General features: G+C 37.3%; 1 protein-coding gene across 4 annotated transcripts in view; it reads left to right on the top strand.

Annotated features, from left to right (window-relative positions):
• Window positions 1-25,784, top strand: part of Lpin (phosphatidate phosphatase LPIN) — a 220,792-nt gene that overhangs the window by 148,047 nt on the left and 46,961 nt on the right. For 3 of the 4 annotated variants that reach the window (XR_014131204.1, XM_081755471.1, XM_081755470.1), the window contains one exon: window positions 15,320-15,423. The exons of the other annotated variant lie outside the window; for it this stretch is intronic. Coding sequence is in view for 2 of the 3 variants with exons in the window: in XM_081755471.1 (XP_081611597.1) it covers window positions 15,320-15,423 (104 nt within the window). In the remaining variant the exon portion in view is untranslated. The remainder of the gene's footprint in view (window positions 1-15,319; window positions 15,424-25,784) is intronic. 4 annotated transcript variants of the gene reach the window in all.

Here is a 25,784-nt window from a genome sequence, read left to right as displayed (position 1 = left end):
ATTAAGCGCTTAGTTACGCAACCCATAATACAAGAATCGCCAGCCGCCCTACATAAGTTAATTGATACCACAATGGAGTGCACGCGGTCCCTCAAGGTGCTCGAGCAACCAGTCGAACACTGGGATGTTATCTTGGTTTATCATATCGCGGATAAACTGGACAATGAAAGTCGTAAACAGTGGGAACTTCCATTGAAAACAAATGAACAGCCATCATTTGAGCAACTCGCAGAGTTCCTCGATAACAGAGCCCGCGCGCTTGCAGTGTCTGCCAGCGGGAAAACACGCGTCGCCGGAAGTAGTGAATAAGTGAAGAATCGCGACAAAAAACAAACTTCCTCCCATGTTACCACCAGTGAACGTGGTCAAACATTATGTGACGTATACAGTGCAAACCACCCCTTCTGCAAATGTGCGGAGTTCACAAAACTCAAAGTGTCTGATCGTGTCACCCTGGTGAAAGAGAAAAAACTGTGTTTTAATTGTCTTCGGAAATCGTGTAGAAAGGATACGTGCGCATCTAGTACGTGCCGCAGGTGTGCTAAAAAAGCATCACACTCTCTTGCACTACGAAAGAGCTGAGTCACCAGTGCATGAATCAAATATCACGGCCCATGTTGCAGCGGATGCAAGTGTACCACAGGTGTTACTATGTAATGCCATCGTGAGAGTGAGAGGAAATAATGGTGTGTATTACTCCTTCAGAGCGATTCTAGATTGCGCGAGTGAATCTAGTTTAGTCACCAAGAACTACAAAGACTGGGTCTCAAGAGAAAGAAATCCAGTATTGTGATTTCCGGGATTACAGGAGCAGGAGTGGTGACAGCGAGTGCAATGGTGGACTTAGAGTTTGTCATTCGGGGGAACAAGTGAAACTTTTGAAACTCGTGCTGTGGTAGTTCAGAAAATTACATCTGATCTACTCAAACGAAAGTGTCCTAGTGCTACAAACTGGTCTCATTTAGAGGGCTTAAGATTAGCAGATCCCACTTTCAACGTAGTGGGCCCCATTGACATTCTGTTGGGAGCGGACGTGTTTCCATCACTTATGTTGAGCGGGAAGTGCATGGGGTCACCCGGGACGCCTGTCACATTAGAAACTAGTCTCGGCTGGGTGCTATCTGGCAATATAGTTCCGACAAGTGGGAACCTAACGGTGACGGCACATCGAGTTTGTGAGAGATCGATGAAGCTCTTCGACAGTTTTGGGAGTTCGAAGAGCTCCCACTTACAAAACACCTGTCCAAGGAAGAAAGGAGTTGTGATGAACACTTTGTAGCTACACACCACCGTGACAAGCACCGAAGTTATGTGGTGAGACTACCTTTCAGGGGCAACACAGCCCCATTAGGCAGATCACGTGAAATCGCAGTGAAGAGACTATTAAATACCGAACGGAAGTTAGCTAAACAACCCTCCCTTCAACAACAATATCGTAACTTCATGAGGGAATATCTTCAGTTAGGGCATATGGAACTCATTCTCCCAAGCAAGAGAAACGTTCCAGCTGAAACCAGTTGTTACCTACCGCATCATGCTGTTTTGAAGCCCACCAGCTCCACTACTAAGGTACGAGTGGTCTTTGATGGAAGCGCAAGAACAACTTCAGGTGTATCTCTGAATCAGAAGCTCATGGTGGGGCCGAAATTGCAGGACGATATTTTCCCGATTCTTGTTCGTTTTCATGAGCATCGTGTTCCCTTATGTGCGGATATCGCAAAAATGTACCGGGCAGTGTTAGTGCGCAAGGACGACGTCGACTTCCAAAGAATTGTATAGAGAGATTCCCCAAGTGCACCAATTGAAGACTACCGTTTGTTAACAGTGGCGTACGGTGCCGCATCTGCTAGCTTCTTAGCAACTAATGCTTGCTCCAGGTAGTCGAAGAGGAAGGGGGGAAGTGTCCTTTAGCTGCGAAGACCGGCGAGAAGGAATTTTTTCATGGATGACTACCTCGGAGGTGCGGCTAACGTGAACGAAACAATTGAGCTACAACAGCTGATTCAACTTTTGCGAGAAGGAGGTTTCGACCTTCGAAAGTGGCTATCTAGCGAACCGGAAGTGCTCCAAGCTGTTCCAACCCCACATGCGTGAAATCAACGTACCAATCAACTTCAACAGCGATAACAACGTCAAAACCCTCGGAGTACAGTGGTCACCTGTTAGCGACGAGTTTGGGTTCAACGTAGTGCCTCCCTCTCCCCCTGCAGTGTGAACAAAACGAAAAGTGTTGTGAGAGATTGCTAAGATTTTTGATCCCCTTGGCCCCCACTCCCCAGTAACCATCAGGGCCAAGATGATGTTACAACCATTGTGGAAGGAAAGCTTCGGTTGCGACGACCCCCTCCCCCTTGAATCAAGTGCAGCCTAGCAAGAGTACTGTGATGAGTTGTTTCTGCTCCGTGAAGTAAAGGTCGAACGATGCATTGTGCCCTCTGACGCCGTCAGCTGTCAATTAATAGGCTTTTCTGATGCTAGTGAATGGGCCTATTCTGCAGTCGCCTATTTACGAGCAGAGTGTCTTAACGACCGTGTCGACGTGAGACTCATCGCTGCAAAAACCAAAGTTGCTCCCATCTAAACAGTTTCCCTACCCCGATTGGAACTGTGCGCCGCATTGTTGCTGGCCAAATTGTTAAAAATAGTTGCAAGTGCCATCAATGTAAACGTCGAAGATACAAGGGCTTTCACTGACTCTACTGTTGTGTTGGCCTGGTTAGCCCAGTCACCTGATAAGTGGAAAACTTTCGTTGCAAATCGGGTAGCTAAAATACAAGGAATTTTACCTTCGTCACAATGGGCGCATACCAATAATGAAGATAATGCAGCTAATTGTGGTTCAAGGGGGGTAAAGCCCAGCGAGCTCTTAGAGCATCCCCTGTGATGGAGCGGTACAGAGTGGTTGCGCGAAGCAATGTTGCCAGAGCCTCCATGTCCTCTCCCTGACTTAACTATAGAAGTGGAAGAAAAGAAAAAATGTATCACCGTTATGTATGTGCAGTCTGAAAATGACATCGCGAACCGTTTCTCCTCCGTAGTGAGATTGAAGCGTGTAGTGGGTTGGTGTCGCAGGTTTGTTTACAACTGCAGGAATCCGGTGCAGAAACGCCAGGGGGCACTTACATTTGAAGAAATGGAAGAGTGTCTTTTGGGCTTAGTAAAGGAGGTGCAGAAAAGAGAATTCCACACTGAAATCAAGTGCTTAGTGAATAAAGAGCCCATTCCCAATAAGAGTAATATTTTATGCTTGTCTTCCTTCATTGACGAAAATGGTATCTTGCGTGTGGGGAAAAGATTACAAAACGCAAACATTTCTGTGAATTGAAAACATCCCGTACTGTTGCCAGTAGTGTCATTGATACGTCATCATGTGTATTTAGATATGTAATTTTAAGATTAGTGGATTTGTGAGTGTGTGCTGTTGGTTACTTACAGAACAAAACAGACTATACACAATGAATATACTAAAAGTGATGTGAGAAGACACCAAATTTTTAACGCTTCAGGGAACATCGTTTGTAAGAAGAGATAAGACAAAGATAGGCTAAGTGCTAAAGAATGTTGGTACAGTTATCAGTTTTTTTTTTTGTTTGTTTGTTTGTTTGTTTTGTTTTTGAATGTTATGAAATTTTATAGTTTGGTAAAGAAAAAGTCACGAAATTTTATTTTGGGATTTTAGTAGACACCCTGTATATGAGATGTAGACCTTCAGTTTGCGAAATCCGAACCACTGTAATGCGTTAGAATTTAATAGGAGTCTCAGCGGGAATTGAACCCAAAACTCCGTGTGCCAAAAGTGCACGCCCAAGCTGCTAGATCAGTAAATAAGGCTTCATTAAGCTTTTTTGTTATTATTTTAGTATCACACGATTATGCTCTAAGGTTAAGGGAGATCGTGATGATGAGAATGAACGAAAAGGTAGGAAATGGGAAGAATCGATAAAACCCAGAGAACCCACGCATACTGGTTTGTTTATCACAAAATATTATTAATAATAGTCAGAACTGCATAATATTTTTGTATTTTCTTGTAAAACTTCAGGCACACAAGTATGCCTGCAGCTTAGTAATTTGACTTTTTCATTTTTTCGTTTGTAAGAGAAAAAATGAATGTGTGTGTATGTAATAATTCATCATATATATGTCAATCCTTTAAAGGCTTATTTTTTCCCATTGTTACTTTCTATAGAACAATATTTAATTTAAATACATTTTTCAGTTATAAGTAGACTTCGGATTTTTGCATATTTGCATGTTTTTTTCCTGATGTGATATTGATATGCTGTTGAAACAGAAATTCGTTTCAGGTGTTTTAGAGTAAAATAGCAGAGTTTTATAGTGCATATTTTGGAGGTTAGTGTATGTTTATACCGTTAATGCATATAAATGCATATTTAAAGAAACAACCAAATTGAAAATTTTTAACGTCCAACAACTTTCCTCATAAATGGAATTTCAAGTTTCTAATATAGACTAAAGATCTTGAAATGGTTCATTGTTGTTGGTTTACAATATCTTCCAAGGTCATGTGAAAGAATAAGAAAGGGGTGAGTGACTCATCCTTCCGGTATGATGCATGACTGTCACCTTTGTAAGAAAATATAAATAACGGTGTCAAATCACCTACAATAAAATTTCCACGTTATCCATCTCGTAAATTGTGTGGTCCTGTAAGAATACCAATACTGTCGTATAAGAGTAGCAAAAGAAAAATATTTCCATTTAGTTGTAGTGCGACATCTTCAAATTTGAATTTTAATTACCTGAGAATTTTGCCCCATTTTTGTCCACCCAATAAAAAAAAATGTACCATTCAAATAAACGACGGAGGACCATTTCAGAATTTCGGTGACATCGATCACCTGTAGTGCGACATCCTCGAATTTTAACTCGCTCAGAATTTTGTCCATCCCCAGTTTTTTTTTTTTTTTACCATTCTAATAAACGAGGGAGGGCCATTTCAAAATTTCAGCCACTTCGATCACCTGTAGTGCGAAATTTTTAAATTCAAATTTTAAGTAGTTCAGAATTGTGTCGAATTTTTGCACATTTTTGTACCACCAAGAATAAATCCTGTACCATTGAAATAAACCAGGGACGGTCATTTAAAAATTTGTCCACTTGGATCATCTGTAGTGACACATTTTCAAATTTGAATTTCAACTATGTAGGTTGTACAATCCGCAGCAAAAAACCTGCAACATGAGGATGTAAGTTTATTGTGAAACTACGCCTAACAGCACAGGGAATGAACATAACCTCTAAGTGGAACGAATCACGCCAGGATAAACATCGGCCTCCTCCCGTGCACACTTATTTTGGAGCAAAAGACTTCGTCATTTCACAATAAACTTATATGTTCATGTTGCAGGTTTTTTGCCGCGGATTGTACAAAAATCTACAAAAGATAGGGAAAATTCTAAGTTAGAATTCAAATTTAAAGATGTCACACTGCTGGTGATCGAAGTGGCCAAAATTTTGAAATGGCCCTCCTTTCTTAATTTGAATGGTACTTTTTTTGATTGTACAAAAACATATGGAAATAGGACAAAATTCTGAGCTAATTAAATTCGAATTTGAAGATGTCGCTCAGCAGGTAATCAAAGTGGCCAATTTTTGAAATGACCCTGCCTCGTTTATTTTGATGGTACAAAACGTTTTGTTTGTGGCACATGAATGGGCAAAAATCGAACAAAATTTTAAGCTTGTTAAAATTCCAATTTGAAGATGTCGCATTACAGGTGATCGAAGTGGACAAATTTTGAAATGACCCTCCCTCATTCATTAGAATGAAACAAAATTTTTTCTTGGGTGGACAAAAATGGACGTAAATTGGTCAAAATTCAGAGCTATTAAAATTCGAATATGAAGGTGTCACACTAGGTGATCGAAGTAACCGAAATTTTGAAATGGCCCTCTTCTGTTAATTTGAATAGTACAAATTTTTTTCTTGGGTGGACAAAAATGGGCAAAAATTGGACAAAGATGTCGCACTGCAACTAAATGGGCCAGAAAAATCTTCTAGAAGTTATCTTTCGAAACAATGGATTGAAGTTGAGAGACGTTAACAATTCAAGAAGAAAATATATTTTGCAAAGTGTATGCTAAACAAATAATATTTTCAAAATAAGTAAGCTCGTTTTCAGAAGAGGGCATTTCTGTTTTGTTCGACAGACTTCAGCAGCACTCTACTTTTTGGCCGTATTTTCACAGCTGTTTCAAGTCTGGTAAGGAGTTTATACTACTATGAAACAACCCATGTTTTTTTTTTTTTTTTTAATCATTCATATTCAACAGAGTTTATTCCAAAGAAACCGTTGAAAAATGTATTTCGGGAAGAAATGAACAACCCTTTTTTAAATTAGCTCTAAATTGATTAAAATATTTGCTTTACAGAATCTAAAACTTGTCACAGCAGTTACTTTCTGAGATAAGAAGATATGTTCGTAAGTTTTTCTTTAAGGAGTTCATAAGAATATTTAAGTATAAGCTTGTGTTGCTTTGATACGTATCTCGATTTCTCGAAAGGTAACTTTCCTACCAAGTCTTCTGTTATGTTTTCGATAACTTTACCTTCTTCCCATTCATGCTCCGTGTCTCGCTCAAATAATTTTATTCCATTTAAAGTATCAATATTATACACTGTAAATTATTGCTGTTTGAAACAGACAATGTTACGCTAGAATAAAATGTTCTAGGACTTACATGTAATTGGATACAAAAAGTAATTTCAAGTGAATTTATTTTCTTTTAAGCAAGAACATAAGGTTTTTGAATACAGGCTTTTAATACAGTAACAACTGCCTTCAACAGGCCCCTTATTAAACGGAAATTTATTTTAAACGAAATATTTCACTGTCCCATGAATTTAAAGGTTAAAAAAAAAAAAGTTCCCTTGATTAGGCGGAACCTGTGTTGCGAATAATGGATGTTAAAATATACGCCTTAACGGAAATTTTCAAGTTCCGGAATGCAGCGTTTAGAAAATTTTTAGACATTCTGTGAGAGGTTAGGTATAAAAACTACGTTGTCTGTAAAGGTCTTCGTTTATTTGCTACCATTAGTCCACCGCCATAGAAGGCCCTAGATTAGTGATGGGTAAATTCCTGGGAAGATATTTTTCGAGAATATTCCCCAAAATGGGAATATTCCGGGAATTTATGTACAATCACAAAGAAAATTGCATTCTGTTACTATATTATGATTTCAAAGTTAAATTCATTTTTATATCACAGTATATTATTACTATTGTCTCCAGAGGAGTCTGTAAAATGTGTATTCTGAACGGTATTATGTTATTTTGTTAATATTTTATTATATTTAGAGACTACGCATAAATGTATATTTACTTACAACATGTTCTGTGCAAGTAAATATATGTGAAAAAATGGTATAGTAGGTCCACATACTTTCAAACTGCTAAACAGTTTAAATTTATATGTAAGTGTATTTTCTAAACTTGACTCTACTGCTGATATTATAAACATGTTACATTTTTAAATGTTATAAACAAATTAGGTTGGATAACTGCCAGAAGACACATGTCTCACAATTTTTCAACATTTGCACATACATATTTATATTCACAATATTTCAAAGACACTGACTTATCTTTATAATTTTGCATGTAACACTGCCACACACGACCTTTCCTCCTACCTATTTCTTGAAATTTCATGTGTTAATTCACCTGTAAGAGAAGTCCGAGCACTTCTTCAGAAATTCGAAAATGAAAAAATGAAATCTTTAAGTTTTACGTTCCACGGTTATACCGGTTAGGCTAAAGGAGACGGTGATGATGAGAGATGAGTGAAATGAAAAAGTGGGAGGAAACGGGAGAACCCCGAGAAAACCCACGAGCACGGTGTTTCAGAAATTCGAGTCAGAGACAGGTGACACACCGACGTTTATTACTAACGGTGATTCGGGGTATATTAATAGTATTTCATCTCTATTTCGACATAATTCCTACATTACTTTAAAAACTGGTACCTTTTCATCATTTGTAAATTACTTTGCTACTTTTTAGTGCAAATGGAAATTGAACTTAAAAGATCATATTATTAGTTATTTAAAGTACAGTCAACGAATTTTAATTCTTTTAACCTCCAAATTATTTAAAAACCTAGAAGTAAATCATAATAAGTGAAAATAAAGCAATTAGTCAGATGGTTCTTATAATTTGGAAGATAAAGTAAAGCAATGGAAATAAATTCCTTCTCGGGAATTTATATGCCAGAGAAAAAACTCGGGAATATTCTCATCTTTTATTTTCCTTCCCACCGGGAATATTTCCACTGCCCATCACTACCCTAGATATCGTGCGAGTTTTTGAAGGAAGTGCAATTTACATAGTTATTTTCAAATACCAATAATTCGTTCTCTAGCTGGTCTAGAGACATGGAACAATTAGCATAATATACACAATAGATTAAAAGGGAGCCAAAAGTAGAGAGAAGAGCGCTGAAAAGGCATACTTTTTGTCTTGGCCTTTGAAACCGTATGTTGGCTTCTTTTTTTACTGTAAGTTTTATGTGTATTAATTCGTAGCATAAATAAATGCTGTAATTGAATACGGTAGGCCTATGTACAATATTTTATTGTATCTCACTATGTCCATTGTATGTATTGCCTTGTTTATTTTTTAAGCATAGATCTATCTTCGTTAACTCTAGAACATTTAACGAAAATGTTTGCGAGTCCTGTTCAATTTTGCTAGGCAGGTTTTATTATATGCTTTTAAGCCAGAAATGTTTATTTCTTTCTCTGAGTATATTTATTCTTTATTCACAGATACTTGGTGCATTCTTTTATATATATATATATATATATATATATATATATATATATATATATATATATATATATATATATATATATATATATATAAAAGAAGATGTATTTTAATTTCACATACTGACTGTGAGCTGTTTGAACTCGAAGAAACGAAATGTATTCAAGAAGCCTTGGACGCTTGCGGAGCTGAAAACATTAAAAGCGACCTTGCGTTTATCAATACTCATTTCAGTTCACTTTTAAAGATCATAACGAGATTAGAAGAGCGATAATTAGGACTTTGCAGTGCATTTGATATGTTTGATTCAATAACGAAACGAACGTCACCAAGACCAATCGGACAAGCCTTTCTTCGAAACTCACATTCAATAGACGCGAAAAATCCAGGCATAAAATTCTTGTTTAATGTAAATAAAGTGTTCCTGGGAACAACGACGCACGAATTTCAGATTCATCGGCAAGTAACATTTCTTTTTTGAAATACTGTCCCTTAACGACCCATGACACGTAAGGAACTTTTCGATGTACAGTAATGTTTTAACCGACAAATGCAGGTTTTTTGCAAGGAAACACCGGAAACTACACAGTTGTGTATTGTAGCATGAATGCATTATAGTTATACACCAAGTATATGTAGTTCAAGTAATACAACTTTTTTCTCTAAAGATAATAAAATTCTTCATTTAATTTTAGCTTTTGATTGGTGCATATTTACAATTTTGAGTGCATATTTTCATGATTTTTAGCGCATATATGCATGCATATTTTGCCGTTTTTTAGTGCATATTGATCCGAAGTCTAGTTATAAGTTTCATATAATAGATTTTCAGATAAATAAAAATAATATTAAAAAGTAAATTTGTTCAGAAGAGAAATTGTAAACTTTAACATTAGAATGTAAAACAAAACAACGCTTTTTTCCATCTGTTGTGCAAATACATTTTGTGATTTAGCGTGTTTTTAATTTGACAGTTACCAACTCAGTCTACAGTACCTTGCTATAGCCTCTTTCATTTTAGTTTAGAACAATCAAATCTAGGAAGTACTTAGATTTGTTCGTTCCTAATGTAACTTTTTTTTTTTTTTTTTTTTTTTTGCATGAAGCAGTTTTTCTTGGTGAAGATTACGTCATTACGAAAAGCTCTTTTTCTAACGTATTATCAACCCTTAATATCCTCTTTCTTTTTCATGGTTTTCCTCAAAAAACTTTTTGTATGTCGTAGGATGAATTCGAACCATCAATCTTGGGTTTCATCATTTTCGTATTTTCCTCACATTTTACCACTCTATTATTCTATCACTGAATGATACTCTTCCCTTGCTAGTTCATGTAGAATGACCGTGAGTGAAATGTGCCATTCGCGTTTTCCTAAAGCTGTTTTCAGAAAGTTTGCTCCATGTATATACAAATGTATGTTTAGATGCAAATATCGTGTAACATAATTTCATGATAGAAAAGAATGTTAAAGAATGCATGAAAGAATGTTAAAACGTAGTTCGAATGATTCCAGGGTTGCAAATTATTAACATCCAAAGATGCATACAAGAGCCTTAACTTGTGCAGTATAAAGAAAATATGGTGTATATATACACATCAGTCTAAAGCAAACTAATCAAGGTTACTGCAAAATTAGACATGACTACAATTGTGAACATAATCTGTAATCTATCTAACGAAAAAAAAAAGGTACGAGAAGAGAAAGTCCAAAGTTTCTTATTTATCGTGTGATCGTTATTAAGTGAGAAATGACGTAAATATACATAAGTATATGATACTGAAATTCTAAGAAGAAATGCTTTCAAAAGAATCGTATTTTTCTTTCAGTGCTCGGATACTATTAATTTAAAATGTACAAGGGTTATTTTGACATAATGAAACATCAGTATTTTCCTTGCAATTTAAAAATTCAAATGTCTCTTTCTGGCAAGAGGTAGAATTGCTTTGAAATTTAGCTTAAAATAGTTTTTTTGCTTCTTAATTTTGATTTTTTTTTTTTTTTTTTAATTATGTTTACCGTCCTACGAATATGCACTGAGGCTAATGGAGACTGTAAAACTGAGATGAATGATAATGATGAAATTAAAAAAGCAAGAGTAAACGAGAGAACTCGGAGGAACTCCACGCTTATGGTGTTCGTATACCACAAAGTCCAGAAACCCCACGCGCCAGAGATAGAAGTAACAAACAAATAATATTTTTTATAAAGATTCACAATTACAGGGGAAAAAAAAAACTTTTCATGTGTAGTTTGTATAATACTTAGAGCTGTTTGCAGAAGAACTTTTAGAAAAATAAAAAGACAAGTTTCGTTTCAAGTTCCTATTCAAAACTTGAAGGAATAATCCCATCACTAAGGACTAATCACATAATCCCCCCCCCCCCAAAAAAAAAAAAAATCTTTTCAAATATTCTTGGTTTTATCCTACTCCTTTAGATGTGTTTTTCATAAATATTCCTTAGTTTGGCTCCAAGAAAGGTAACCAGACAAAGGCATGTCTTTTACGGACACTCAAATTGTCAGTGAAACAATTAACAAATCGCATAAAGCAGATGGTTAATCATTGTAGGCTATTTGTGGTGGTAGTATTTCCTCTACTTCCATTCGCCTTTGTAATAGTTCTAGATTAAGAATATAAATAATATGTAAAATCTGCGACTTAAAATTAGGAATCTACAACGAAAGTATCATATGCATACTAAAATATTTTGCACCCTTGTCTGTTTGGAAAAATCAGCCAGATCTGAAGGAAATTCATAGGGTCATTTTTTGGGCTTAGTCACTGAAAGACAGTCTATGTTTTGGTTATGAAGGGTACAACTCATCCAGGGCATGTGAAGTGTACCAGCTCATTCATCATCCGATCGCGTTTACATTGGAGAAGTCTGTAAGAAGCTATCGCTGGCTTGTAAAGCGTTCTATGAGGTGCAGAGGCTACGAACTATGAATTGTATAGTTATTTCTCTCTTTTGATCAGCATTTTTTCATGAATTCCAAGTGTTTCGTAAATTCTTATCTCATCTACTGGTAAAATTACGAGTGATACCACTGTTCAAAGACTTGTTCCTTCGAGCCTTTCGGGTTTTCTAGAAGCCAGTTAGCTTTATTATTCATATAGAAAGGAAAATTTGTAAGAGCATATGTCAGCTAGATCCACGTTCCAATATAACTCCTCCTAATGTAATTTTGACATCTAAAGTATCGTATATAACTACTAAAATTATAATGTTTAATAAATGTTAAGAAATCAGTGAAAGAGATGTAGGTGCAATAGTATCAGTGTTGCTATCAATATAGAAAGGTATCTAGAGTAACGTATGATTAGTACGGTCCTTCGCACTGATTGATTCCTGTTCATAATTCGAATCCAATCCTGTAATAATAGTAAAAAGTTTTGATTAATTTCCAGCCATTGTTTTTAAAGGATATTACTTATTTTCCATTTTGTATTTACTAGATCAAACAGTTAAGTATTTTATGATATCCGTGCCACAGTAAACGACAAGTCAAAAACAGGTATATATATATATATATATACAGGGTTTGTATGATAAGTAATGAGACCCGGTCTGGAAACATTGTTTTATTGATCTGATCTGTACAGGGACTTAAAAGCTTTCGAAGTACTCTCCTCTTGCGTCGATGCACTTCTGCAATCGATGTTTCCACGCTGCAAACGCCCCCTGGAAGTCAGCAGCCGGCATGTCCTTTAAAAATGTGGTCACGGCTGCTTGGATGGCTGTGACGTCTGCAAAACGGGTTCCTTTCAAGCGTGGCTTCAGCTTCGGGAAGAGGAAGAAGTCGGCCGGGCTCACATCTGGGCTGTAGGGTGGTTGTGGAAGGACTTCCACCCCAATCCGGGTCAAAAAGGAGGTCACTAAGAAGGCGGTGTGGGCAGGGGCATTGTAGTGATGCAACTTCCACCGGCTAGCGATCGCCGGTCTTTTCCGCTTGACGCTCCTGTGCAGTCTCTCAAGGACTTGTTTGTAGAAGGCGGCGTTGACGGCTTGTCCTTGGGGTACAAACTCCTTGTGGACCACCCCCACATTGTCAAAAAAAACAATCAACATTGTTTTCACCTTTGACTTCGACATTCTGGCCTTCTTGGGGCGCGGGGACGCAGGAGTGTGCCACTCCGCGCTTTGACGTTTCGTTTCAGGGTCGTACTGGAACACCCACGACTCGTCACCTGTTATGACGTCATCTTCAAAGTTAGGGTCACTGTTCATGAGGTTCAACAGTTCCTGACAACAATCAACACGTCGTTGCTTTTGTTCGTCAGTCAACACTCGCGGCACCAGTTTCGCACAGATTTTTCTCATTCCCAATTGTTCCGTCACAATCTTGTGCACTGTTGTGTGGTTCATATCGAGTTCATCAGCAATCAATCTCAACGATAATCGACGGTCTGAGTTCAGGAGATCCCTCACTTTTGCCACAGTTTCGTCCGTAGTCACTGTTGTCGGGCGTCCAGCCCTCTCCAGATCCTCAACGCTTTCCCGGCCGTTCCGGAACGCACTGTGCCAACGAAACACCTGGGCTTTGGATAGGGCTTCCTCTTTGTAGGCCTCCGTGATGAGAGAAAGCGTCTGAGTAGCCGTTTTCCCCAGGCGAACGCAAAATTTGATCGCATAACGCTGTTCGATGGAACCCTCCATGTTTGTTGATTTTCCGCCGTGACAAGAATGTTCACAAGGGCTTTGTCCAAGGCTTGTCCGCGCTCCACTAAGGCTCGGAGCCAACTGACGCGCGGTGCGTTGCTTTGCTCGGACCCCCCCCTACATCCTCCATCACCGACAAACCCGCTCCAGCGACACGCGCGCCGCGGCGCGGCGAGTCTCATTACTTATCATACAGACCTTATGCATGTATGCTGTTGTTTTCAATTCACCTACCAGAATATGGATATCACATTGAATATGTGTAATTTATCCTAGATCTCCTTGTTTATGGGATTACACTCGCCACTACCCATTATATAATTTGTGCTACAATATCGTAGCATTCTTACTCTCATATGTTTCAGAATACCATATTGGTATTATTTCTGTAATTATATGAAGTACAAGACTGAGACGAAAGTTTGCAATATTTCTGACACTTCTTTTAGTGCTTGAAGTTACAACAAGAGCTGCCTATGACTAAAAATAAAGACCATCATGATTGTGCTTCATCAGAAGCTATCCAGCTACGTTCGTGAGCTCCTTCGTGCTAATCGGTTAGCGTACGCGCCTTTAGCGTGGGAGACCCTGGTTTGATTCCCGGCGGGAGCTCATGTGGTTCGGATTCCACGTGCACGTCTCATATCCTCGCTGCTGAACGGGACGTTAAACTGAAAACCAACTCAACAACAACAATAGCTACGTTCATTCCAATTCCGTTACCAGTTCGTGTCCTTCGAGGCAAAGAACTCCTTTGCCACAACTCCTAACTCATTGTTGGTCAGGCATCTTGAGCGTAGGAAATGAACCATGGATTGGAACAAGTAATTGTGATTGGCTCGAACTGAGTTCTAGGTTCGCCATGAACAAAATTCCCTCAAGCTTTTTGTTTATTCCGGGTCGTTCGGACGGTATTAGGTCTTGCATTGTTTGCTGGCAAAGGGCTCCCTTTCTGTTCAGTGAAGCATATTTTATGCATAATTGCATATATCCGCTCCATATTCTCGGAGTACAAGTTGACCTCGTCTAAAACAAATTCGTAGTGAATTTCCCATCATATTTCGACGAAATTCATAGCATCAATGTATTCTAAATACCTCTACTGCCGTACCTGGTCCTTGTTCACTCTTAGCTTATTCACGTTAGAATTCTGAAAGGTCTCCACTTTCCATTATATGCTACTGTTCTTTCCAGAAGCTTAAATCACATTAGTTTTCTAGTAGGGTCTTGCACATATTCAGTCACTTCTGTACTTAAGCTGGTTTCAACTTATTGGGCACAATTCGATAGCTGCACGATTTTGCTGAGATCGCAAAGATGAGAAGCCATACTTGACTGTAAGATACGAAACTTGCTAATGAACTGCAAGTGTTAGCAGCTTGATTTATCTCAATGGCGTGTCGCAGTTTCGGAATCCACGTTTTCGGCTTACCTGACCTTGACTGATCGGCAAGGTTCTTGTTACCTGAGCGAAATTCCTTAATCATCTGGTTGTTATGCTGTGATAAAATGCCCATTCATCTTCCGTTCAACAAACATTTCAGGTTGCTTCTACGGCGTTATGATCCATTTCGAAATCGTAAAGCAAGAGTTCTGGGATTAGAGTTTGTTGTATCTTCACCTTTGCAACTGTGAAACTGCCCACGAAACACAGTATCGCACAATCTTTCAGAATACAAACTACGACTACAGTTTTCGTGCTAGCTTCAACAGCTCAAAGTGTCTCGATCATTTAACGTGCCGTAAAAGATAAACGAATGGCAATATTGCAAAACTTGTCTCAGCCTTTTATAAACCTTTTATAACATATATTTATATGTTTATTAATTTTCTTGTGATAATATGCATTTGTTATTTATCCAGGATGTGTGGGCATACAGGGCTGTTGGAATACCCATCTTCCGTATCTTCACTATTAACCATCGAGGAGAGCTAAAGCATGAGCTGACACAAACTTTTCAGTCATCGTAAGTACTTAGTATAATGTGATTTTGTTTTGTCTTTATGTTATTCTCTTCATTTACTTTGAAAACATTTTGAGTCATTTTCTCGTGTAAATAGAACTTCTTATAAATGTTGGAAGTAGAAAAGATCAAATACTTTTTTTTGTTATTATTCTCCTTAACAATACAATTTATTCCTTTTTTTCCCTAGCTGCAAACACACACATGAAGGTTAAAAAAAAAAAAAAAAAAAAAAAAAAGTGTGCTTATTAAAAGTAAATGAAAATACCAATTTAGATGTTTTGTTAGATTTAAAATCTTTTTACATACCATTGGTATAACTGTTACTGTTTTCGTTGTTCAGGCTAATCAGGTTGTTCAAGTAGCTTAAATCATGCTTAATCAAACACAAGGAATTAACTGTCAGCTGCCATTCGAATCAGCATCTTTCGTAAAATTAGAGAGGATTCAAATTTACCATATCCTCACCCAACACATTGCAGCACCTTAGAGGAATACTGTTTCAGTCTATTAAATGCAGCTATCAAAAATACTCCTTAAATCATTTTGCACTAGTATTATTGCGATTGAATTAAGCAAGTAGCTTGATATTGAGATAGGTGTGAAAAGCACAAAGGGTTTCCTTGAAAGGGTAGTTTTCGATTTCAAGTTTCGAGTTTAAAATCTGGTTAAACGCTAATGAACTATTTTGCATCATGATATACAAAGCTAATTCTAATACATCGTTATGCTAAAAGTTTCCAGATTATTTGAAACCTCTACAGAGATAATTCTTACATCTTTCCAGTTGCAATAAAGAAGTATTTTGTCGCTGGAAGATAATATTAATATCAAAAATTATGCACTAACAGAGGAACCATGTTACTTACCTATGAATGGAGATGGTTTTCAATTTCATTTATTATATATACAGGGTTCATTATGAAAGTAATGAGTATGATGCTACCCTGATTCAACAATCCACCGCAGCGCGCGCTGCCGGCGCGGAAAAAGTAGTGGGTGGTCTGTCCTTCCAAACGCGCCCGGAGTCAGTCTGCTGCGAGCAGTGACAGCGTGTGGATGTCGATCCGCGTGAAGCACGTTTTTACAAGTTGGAACACGGCGCGATGGAGGGTTCACTCGAACAACGCTACGCCATAAAATTTTGCGTAAGTTGGGTAAGAATGCTACGTAAACTTACCAGATGCTGAAAGAGGCCTACAAGCAGGAGTGTTTGTCAAGATCCCAGGTCGAAAAATGGCACAAGTCGTTCAAGAAGAGTCGGGAGGAGGTCGCCGTCGAGCCCTGTTCTGGACGCCCAACAACGGCCAGGACCGACGACAACGTTAACCATGTGCGTGAAGTGTTGCGCTCAAACCGGCGTGTGAGCATTCAACAAATTGTGGACACCCTAAACATGTCAACATTTGCGGTACATGGGATAGTGACCGAGGACCTGCAAATGCGAAAGGTCTGTGCGAAGCTTGTGCCGAAGGTGTTGACGAACGAACAAAAAGAACTTCCAGTTTTGTGCTGCAAGGAGTTGTTGGCATTGTGTGAAAGTGATCCGGACTTTTTAGACTCGGTCGTAACTGGAGACGAATCCTGGATGTTCAAATACGATCCAGAATCCAAAAGGCAGAGTGCGGAGTGGCACACCTCATCCTCCCTCCGCCCCAAAAAGGCGCGCATGAGCAAATCCCGAATCAAAACCATGCTCATTGTCTTCTTCGACGTTCGAGGAATCATCCATTTTGAGTTTGTGCTACCAGGACAACCTGTCAACGCAGGATTTTATCTAGAAGTGCTCAAGAGACTGAAACGCAGGGTCGCCCGCGTTCGAAGTGACATCAAAGACTCAATGAAACTCCACCACGACAATGCATCAAGTCACACCGCCTTCACCGTCGTCGACTTCCTGGCCCGGAGCAGAACCCCAGTGGTTCCCCACCCCCTACAGTCCTGACCTAGCTCCTAGTGACTTTTTTTTTCCCGTTTGAAGAGACACCTCAAAGGAAAACATTGGGACTCCGTGCAGAACATTCAAGCCCATGTTACAAGGTTTTTAAAAGCCATTCCAGCCGAGGACTTTAAAGATGCTTTCCAGGCGTGGAAAACACGTCTCCAGAAGTGTATCGATGCAGAAGGATCGTATTTTGGGGAATTTTAAAGATTTGTAACAATCGGAACAATAAAACAGTTTTTCTAAAGCAATGCTCATTACTTTCATAATAAACCCTGTATATATATATATTAGGGCGGAGCGAAAAATCACTTTTTTATATATCGAAAACGCAATAGTGCGGAAAAGTTGTCAATTGATGTTGATAAAATACTGTAAAAAATTCGTCGCTGAAATCAAATATCTTCGGGTGGCGAATCGCCAAAAAAGATTTTGTGTATTTATACGGTATGCAAACCCGCCGTACACACCACTCTTTTGTGTTTCTATGGTAAATGAACAAAAGTATTACCTATATTTCTTAAGCAGTCCGTAAAGTTGAAGAAATATTTTCTAGATGATTTAGGCAGATTTGGAACCATAAAATAGCCCCTTTTAGCAGAACAAATTATTCTATACCATACATTGTACTTGTGGTTCCATATAAGGTTCCAGAATTGCATTAATACGCCGATAAATGTGTTCATTGTTCATTATAACTTTTCCTTCAACACTCCTTTTCTTTTTTAAAAAAATTCTCGTACTGTTTTATACAGCTTACTTTGCTTCCCTGTGTAAGAACGTAATTTGGACTAGGCCAACTCATAGTAGCAGTAGTAAAAAGAAACAACGTTAGTATTCGATAACTTTGTTCGAGTGTGGAAGACGATCTTTTCAAGATATTTTGCGGTGTTAACATTGCGTTTCGGTGTTTACTTCGTTGTACGTAGTTGATAAATATATAAACAGTTTGTTTGTGTACTGTACATTAAACTTTATGTAATTGTGAGATTCGTATTTTGCATCAATATTGAAACTCTAACCATGCCGAAGATAGGAACAAGATTAAGAACGACTTACCCTGTGTTTGAACATTCAGCTGAGCTTTCAGGTGTACAGTTACCCACAAAATCAAATGTACTAAAGCATTATTTTCAATTGGTAGAGCTTGAAAAGTGTGCGAAAGGGTATGATCGATCTGTAAAGATGGTGGCGAGAGACGTTGCTCAGCATGTGAAATCTGTTTAGGACAAGGTTTCCATCCCTACTGTGTCGTTAGAACGTATAGTTCAGCTTGTACTTCGCTTGCACGGAAAGTATACAAAGAGTTTGGTAAATCTGAGAAGAAAACGAAAGCTTCTGCTAATTTCCAGAAAAAATGGATATATTTAAACAAGATTACATGAAGTTCTTTGATATATGTTCCTGTAAATGTCATGAACTTTCCATGTGCTCATGTGAATTGAGAAATTAAGTACCTAGGAAGGAGTGGAAATTTCTGCAAGATCAGAGAACAACACGAGTAGGCAGAATAGAGGGAGTTGACTACGAGGAGTCTTTAAGAGGCCCCGTCACAGCGAAATTAAAATACCACTAATTTTACAGTAATTCTGTGATATCTTCAAAGAGATAAACGATAATCAAAAAGTGGCACAAGACCTCCCTAGACAACATTATTTTACATGAGATACCGTTATCACCACTCACTTATCTACTTTCGATTTCCAGCCATTTAGAAACCCGGTATTTATTTTCGCGTTTCTAAATGGCTGCAAACGAAAAGCTACAAGGTGACTCGTGATAACGGTACCTCATGCAAAATAATATTGTCTAGGGCGATCTTGTTCCACATTTCGATTATCTTTTATCTATTTGAAGATATCACGGAATTACTGTAAAATTAGTGGTATTTTAATTTCGCAGTGATAAGGCCTCTTAAAACCAATCGTACGCACTAAAAGGAAATCAGGAGAGACCACCCTCCAACAGTCTTCTCACATATCACAAACGAGTAATTCTAATGAACTCCAGACATCATCTTCTGATGGCGATGAGTCAAATGTTGATGATTACTTTGTGAAATAATAGAATATTAGAGAAAAAAAGAAGCAAGGAGTAACGACATGTTCTTAGACCTCTTGTTGTGCTGGTAGACCGATTTGGAATATCTGATCGTGCAACTGCTTTGATAGCAACAACTGCGATGCAAAGTTTTGGAATGATTGATCCAAAGGTGATAGACCGCTCAAAAATCCGGCGAGAAAGGGAAAAGATACGACAAAAGGAAGTACTAATGGCCAAAGAAAACTTTCTTAGAGGCTTATACTTTGATGGTCTTAAAAATCAAACTCTATGCAGGAAAGAGACTGGAGGTCGATGGTTTTTTAGTAAAAAGATACCCTACTTGTAAAGATGGAGCTAAACACTTGTGACTAATGAGAACTTCAAGATACATACCACAAAAGGAGCGGCAATCGGTTCAGGAAGTAATCCAAAATAACTGTTATTTCGCTAATCCGGAGAATATATTGCTTTCTATGGTTGACAATGAAAGACTTCAAGTCAGAAAAGAGGCATGGAGAAAGATAGTCAGCGCAAGGGGAAAGGCTAGGAACGAGAAGAGTAGAGATAATGATAGTAGCAACAGTAGGAAGACGAAACTAGGAATACCTTCTAAAGTAGACAATGAGTCATATGTAAATAAAAAATATGCTACCAACGTGCAATTTCAATGCAAACCATTACACTGACCTTATTAATTGAGAATCAGTTGAAGTGACGCATCTTCCAGCGCTGTCTTGTTTTCCAATAGAGAATTCTACAGTAATAACCACGAACATCCATTCATAAAAAGACCTTTGAAATATTCCTGTCACATTCAGAATACAGAACGCTGCGTGAAACTTGTAACAGAATCATCTGCATCAGCTTTTGGCAGAGTTAATTGTATCAGACTTAAACTAAAATCCCAATCTGCAAACCCAAAAGTAGAAGCAAAGGCAAACTATGCTCTCCAAAGAACCAAAGATCTAATTTTGAACACACATGTATGGATGGTAGGGTGGGCATGGGAGGGACCTGATCTGCACCCACGTTCTCGTCGTGGGTTCTGGGTCGTTTCACTGAAACAAGCAGAGAGATACAGAAAAAAAATATGTATTTTGTATTAAGTAGATTGTTATTTTGATCAAATTGGCTATTGTGTGATTCCAAATCTGCCTAAATCATGCACAAAATATTTCTTAAATTTCATATATTACTTAAGTTAAGAAATATAGGTAATACTTTTGTTCATTTACCGTAGAAACACAAAAGGATTATATGTACGGCGGGTTTGCATACCCTATAAATACACACAATCTTTTTTGACGATTCGCCACCCGGAGATATTCGATTTCAGCCACGAGATTTTTACAGTATTTTAACATCAGTTGACAACTTTTCCGCACTATTAAGTTTTCGATATATAAAAAAGTGATTTTTCGCTCCGCCCTAATGTATGTATGTATGTATGTATGTATATATATATATATATATATATATATATATATATATATATATATATATATATATATAATAAATCGTGTAGCTATGTTCATGCTAACTTTCACTCATTTTGACTGTTCCTTTTTGTTTGATAGGGTATACTTCTCCGGTGTTACCTGTAAATTTTATCAGGATTTATAGTAAGGCGCAAAATTTCAAAGTCAGACGCACTCGCCAATCCAGAAATGATGGTCGCCAGTATCTCTCACGTACAAATTATGACAGGTCCGCTCCCCCTCCCCCCTATGGCCTTTTGTTTGACAAAGAAAGAGATTACATCATGGCATAAAATTTCAAAACCAACAATTAGATTAAGGATAATTAATTTTGAATTGGACGATTCATATACATGTTAAAAAAAATCTTGCCTTAAGACTTCACGTTTGTGTAACGCTCTCTCTCTCTGCGCTAAAATACCAGTTGTCGATTGCAGTTTTCAGATAGTGATTTGGACTCATGCAAATATTTACTTTTATAAATATTTTAGGTATTTATTTATTTTATTTACTTATTTATCACCGACATCGTGACGTAATTGGTTGATTTATTCTAGACGCTGGTCTGCCGCCCTTCTCTTCTAGCTTCAAAGAGCGGGGAAACAATCTCTTGCGTTGACGCGCTTGGAGGCAAACCATTTCGATAGAGGGTGAGAAAGGAGGGGCGAATTACAACGTTGTGAAGACTTCACATTCCGTGTTTTCTCTCACTCAGTAACAATTATTTTCATGAGAAACAGAAACTGCGCAGCCTTGTGAGTTTAGGCAGAAGCCATTCCCACTGAACAGTGGTCGCCAGCTCTAAATTTCTAGTCGCCAATGGCGCCCAAAAATTTTGCGCTCTGATTTATAGTCTTTGGTCCTAGATTATGAAACATTTCTATAGGTGCAATGTTATTGTCCTAATTAACGATCTTCGTTGTGTGTATAATACCCATAGCTTCAACATAAGTACATCGATTTTAATGATTCTTTTTTGTTTGAAAGAATATACTTCAACTGTGGTTCCATGTAAATTTTGTCGAAATCTAACGATAGTCTTGCAAGCTAGATCATTAGTCAAAGTCTGACAGTGTTAATGCTGTAATTGTGTATGATCATTCATAACTTCAACATGAGTGCACCAATTTTGTTGATTGTTTTTCTCTGTGAGTGTTCTTTCATGGCTGTGTCGTAAATATCGATAGGATCTGATTGCAATCCTTGTAGTTAGTCCTCAACACTTGGAACTTTTAATATCGTGTGGATGTCCGCGTATAAGTCATGGGCACATAGACCCATTAAAAAAAATGTTCACTCATATTTCGAAAGCTGATCCATATTATATGAAGTTAGTGTTCTATCTTTAGTTTAGGTATCTACCTAAGCTATCGGAGTAAATGGAAAGATTAAACGAACATAAAAGAAAAATAACCTACTTCAAAAAGAGACTGAGAAGCATTTTTTTAAATAATAATAATCAATTTCTAAAAAGCATGAATATAGCATAACATGCCCACGGTATTAACACTATCAGCTGTTCAGGTGTTTTATGGTCAAACTCCAGAGACTGTCAACAGATTCTGAATATATATATATATATATATATATATATGACTAGGGAGAAAATATATTATTTAAAAATTAAAACTCCTTTGTTGAAAAAATGTATGAAAATTCACACGGTGAAGTTTGTTAATTACGGTATTAACACTGTCAGCCGTTGTGGAATTTCATAATCTAGCTCCAGAGACTATCATTACATCATAATGAAATTTATATGAAATCCCTGCGAAAGCGTGCAGTTTCAAACAGAAAAAGTAAATCAAGAAAATTCGTTCCAGTTATGTTAAAGTTACGCGTGATCACAAACACAATTGTGGTATTAACACTGTTAACTATCGAGGAGTATCATACTTCATGTCCAAAAACTACCATTAGATCCCCGTGAAATTTAAATTAAAATCTGAGGGAGTATATTCTTTCAAACGAAGACAAAATTATTAAAATCACTGTATAGAAGTTATGCGTGAAGAATTCTAATATTAATGTCGGTTAATGATGGTTTTCACACTTCACTCGTTGGGTTTTCAAAGTTAACTTTAAAGACTTATCATTACATCCGGATAAAATTTTACGTGATCACCGAGGAAATATGTTCTTTGAAACAAAAGCAGAATCATTGAAATTGGGAACGTATGTCGAAGTTGTGCGTGATCACACATATATTAAAGTTTGTTAATTACGATTTTTACACTACACCCGTTCAGGAATTCCATGTTTTTTTCTCGAAAACTGTTGTTAAATCTCCATTCATGGGAGTGTATTCTTTCAAACCAAAACCAAATCGTTAAAGTCGGCACAGCTTTGTGAAGTTGTTAACGTTCACATACTGCAGTCAGTTAAATACTGTTTTTATACTGCACTCGTTGAAGTGTCACGATCTAGCTCCAAAAGACTATCATTACATTCTGATGAAACTTATACGGAACTACCAGAAAGGTATACTCTTTCAAACAACAATAATAATAATCAAAATCAGTTTACCAATGTTGAAGTTATGCATGCATATACCTACAATGTATATAAATATCGTATCGAATTGAGAACGTACTTTTTTTCTTTAAATCGGTTAAAAAGAAAACTATAATAGACTATTTTTATCACCTTTTTATACAGAATACATACAGTTCTTGCAGGGTTTTTTTTTCCTCGAAATAATCACTCTGGAAATGTTATAGACGAAGTCGTGTTCTTCAGGGCGGCTATCTAGAATTCATGACTTGATCACAACCGTCTGCCACAAATTGAGACAAAACTCCCAGTAGTACGTAATTACAGGGGCGTCATTTCAGAGTTCGCTTGGGGGGGGGGGGGGCAAGATCACTTCTGATATAATATTTTCACGTTTTGTACTAGTATATTAGTAGACAATCGATTAAAGTATATGTATTTCTCAAACTCTTGGAGGGGACCAATTGCCCCCTCCTGCCCCCCTAAATGACGCCCCTGCGTAATTATATACTTCATTGGCAATATATTCCCATTAGTTGGCATAAGGCATTCCAACTTCTTTCACCCAAAATCCCACAGACTAGAATATTACTGCATATGCGCCTGCACTAATACAAACAACTACATTTTTGATCATCTCAGAAAGAAATCGGTGGACGTGGCAGTATCCCGATCAAATTGAACGGTCCAGAAATTATCTAATCCGAGATTTTATATCTTCAGCACAATTAAAGGCTAGAAACTTTCATTTCAACTGAAATTACAGTTTGAAATCGCAATGTATTATTTACTTCACGTTTTCGCCCCATAACCAATTTCCCGTACCGCCAGCAAACCACTTAAATGCCGAAAATAATTTTACGTTTGAAGAAAGACATAGTAAAACGGAATATGAGTTCTGTAGCTCTGTCGCTTCGTAATCGAAGGATTCCGGCTTCAGAATCCAGCTTCAAACATAAATATTTAAAGATATTCTAAATGACGGTCTTCTTATAAAAGTAGATCAATCCATGTCAGATCAGACAATGTTAGCAGCTCATGTTTCCGATATTTATTTTAAAAATATATACACAATTATATCACAAGAGAATTTCAGTTGGAGTTTTGGCCGTATCAGTCCAGTGGTGACCGCGAAAGGGCAGATTCAAAATGGCCAACCGCAATATTTTAGCGTATATCAACGTACGAGTATTATAACCTCGGAAGTACTGGTTGTATTAAAGTGTGAAATATTGTTAAAATAATAGATGAACATTAGATTTAATCACGATTATAATATTTTAGAAACAGTTGCATTCACACGGAAGAAAAAAACAGTGAGTCATAAATTTTGCAATATTTTCACAATCCAAACAAAAGGTGCGTGCAAACGCCTCGGACATGAGTAAATGAGGTGAAAGTCCTATGCCAGGAAGACAGAAAGATGATTAGAAAACGGAAGGAGGCAAGATTTATTAAAAGCAAAGGTGATAATGTGATGAACTGGAATTCAGGAATTAAAAATGATTAACAGTGAAATAAGTTATTGGGAAGCTTAGAATTAAAAGAGAAATTTTGTATTATTATTACGTAAATTCATTTACTGAGTTCTTATTATTAAGTATATATGTATACAGCTTAAGCAGGAAGGAACGGAAAGGGATTTAGCAGTTTTGTATGTTTTGGTTCTCCAAGGTGATTGGCTGTGAGCTACAAATCAGATTAGAGGAAGACTTCAGCTGTTTCTTAGTATTTAATGTTCTGTTAATTCGCATGTATGACATACTCTCTGATGAAGCAAAGTGGTTAGTTGGCGAAATTGTCGCAATATATTAATTTTATAATAATAAATTGGTTTGTTTTGCTAAGCGATTTGTGTATTTTTAATTGTAGTACAGTGAAACCTGTCTACCTTGGCCACCATCGGTTCCATTGAAAAGTGGCCAACTTACAAAAAACAAGTGTGATTGATGTATTTTTGGAACAGGATTTCTAGTATTACTTGATTGTAAAATTTTAATAAGCAATGGCACGACAGCTACTTTTAAATAATGTACATAGAGTAATCATAACAATATACAGTACTAGAAAACTTACTACAGTATGATGTAGTCTCGGACTGAGGGGTATAGTGCCCCGGCAGTAGCCTCACTTGAAGGAACCCACATTATTATTATTATTGTTATTATTATTATTATTATTATTATTATTATTATTATTATTATTATTATTATTATTATTATTATTATTATTTGTATTAGTACTACTACTATTACAATTTAACAGTCTTGTAAAACCTTTGCGATGGAGAGGTGGCTTTTCTTCATAAAGCTGTCAGCTTCATTTACGCGTGGTAATGGGGCCCCAGAGTGGGGACCTGTTCTGTTTCTTTATGATGTTGCAATAACTTGTTAAACGGCTAACAAAGG

This window comes from Thermobia domestica, chromosome 4 (genome assembly GCF_964235325.1).
Source record: "Thermobia domestica chromosome 4, izTheDome1.hap1.1, whole genome shotgun sequence".
In the NCBI taxonomy this organism is placed as follows: Eukaryota; Metazoa; Arthropoda; class Insecta; order Zygentoma; family Lepismatidae; genus Thermobia; species Thermobia domestica.
The sequence above is the reverse complement of the archived record's forward strand: the minus strand, read 5'-3'. Positions and strand labels throughout refer to the sequence as shown.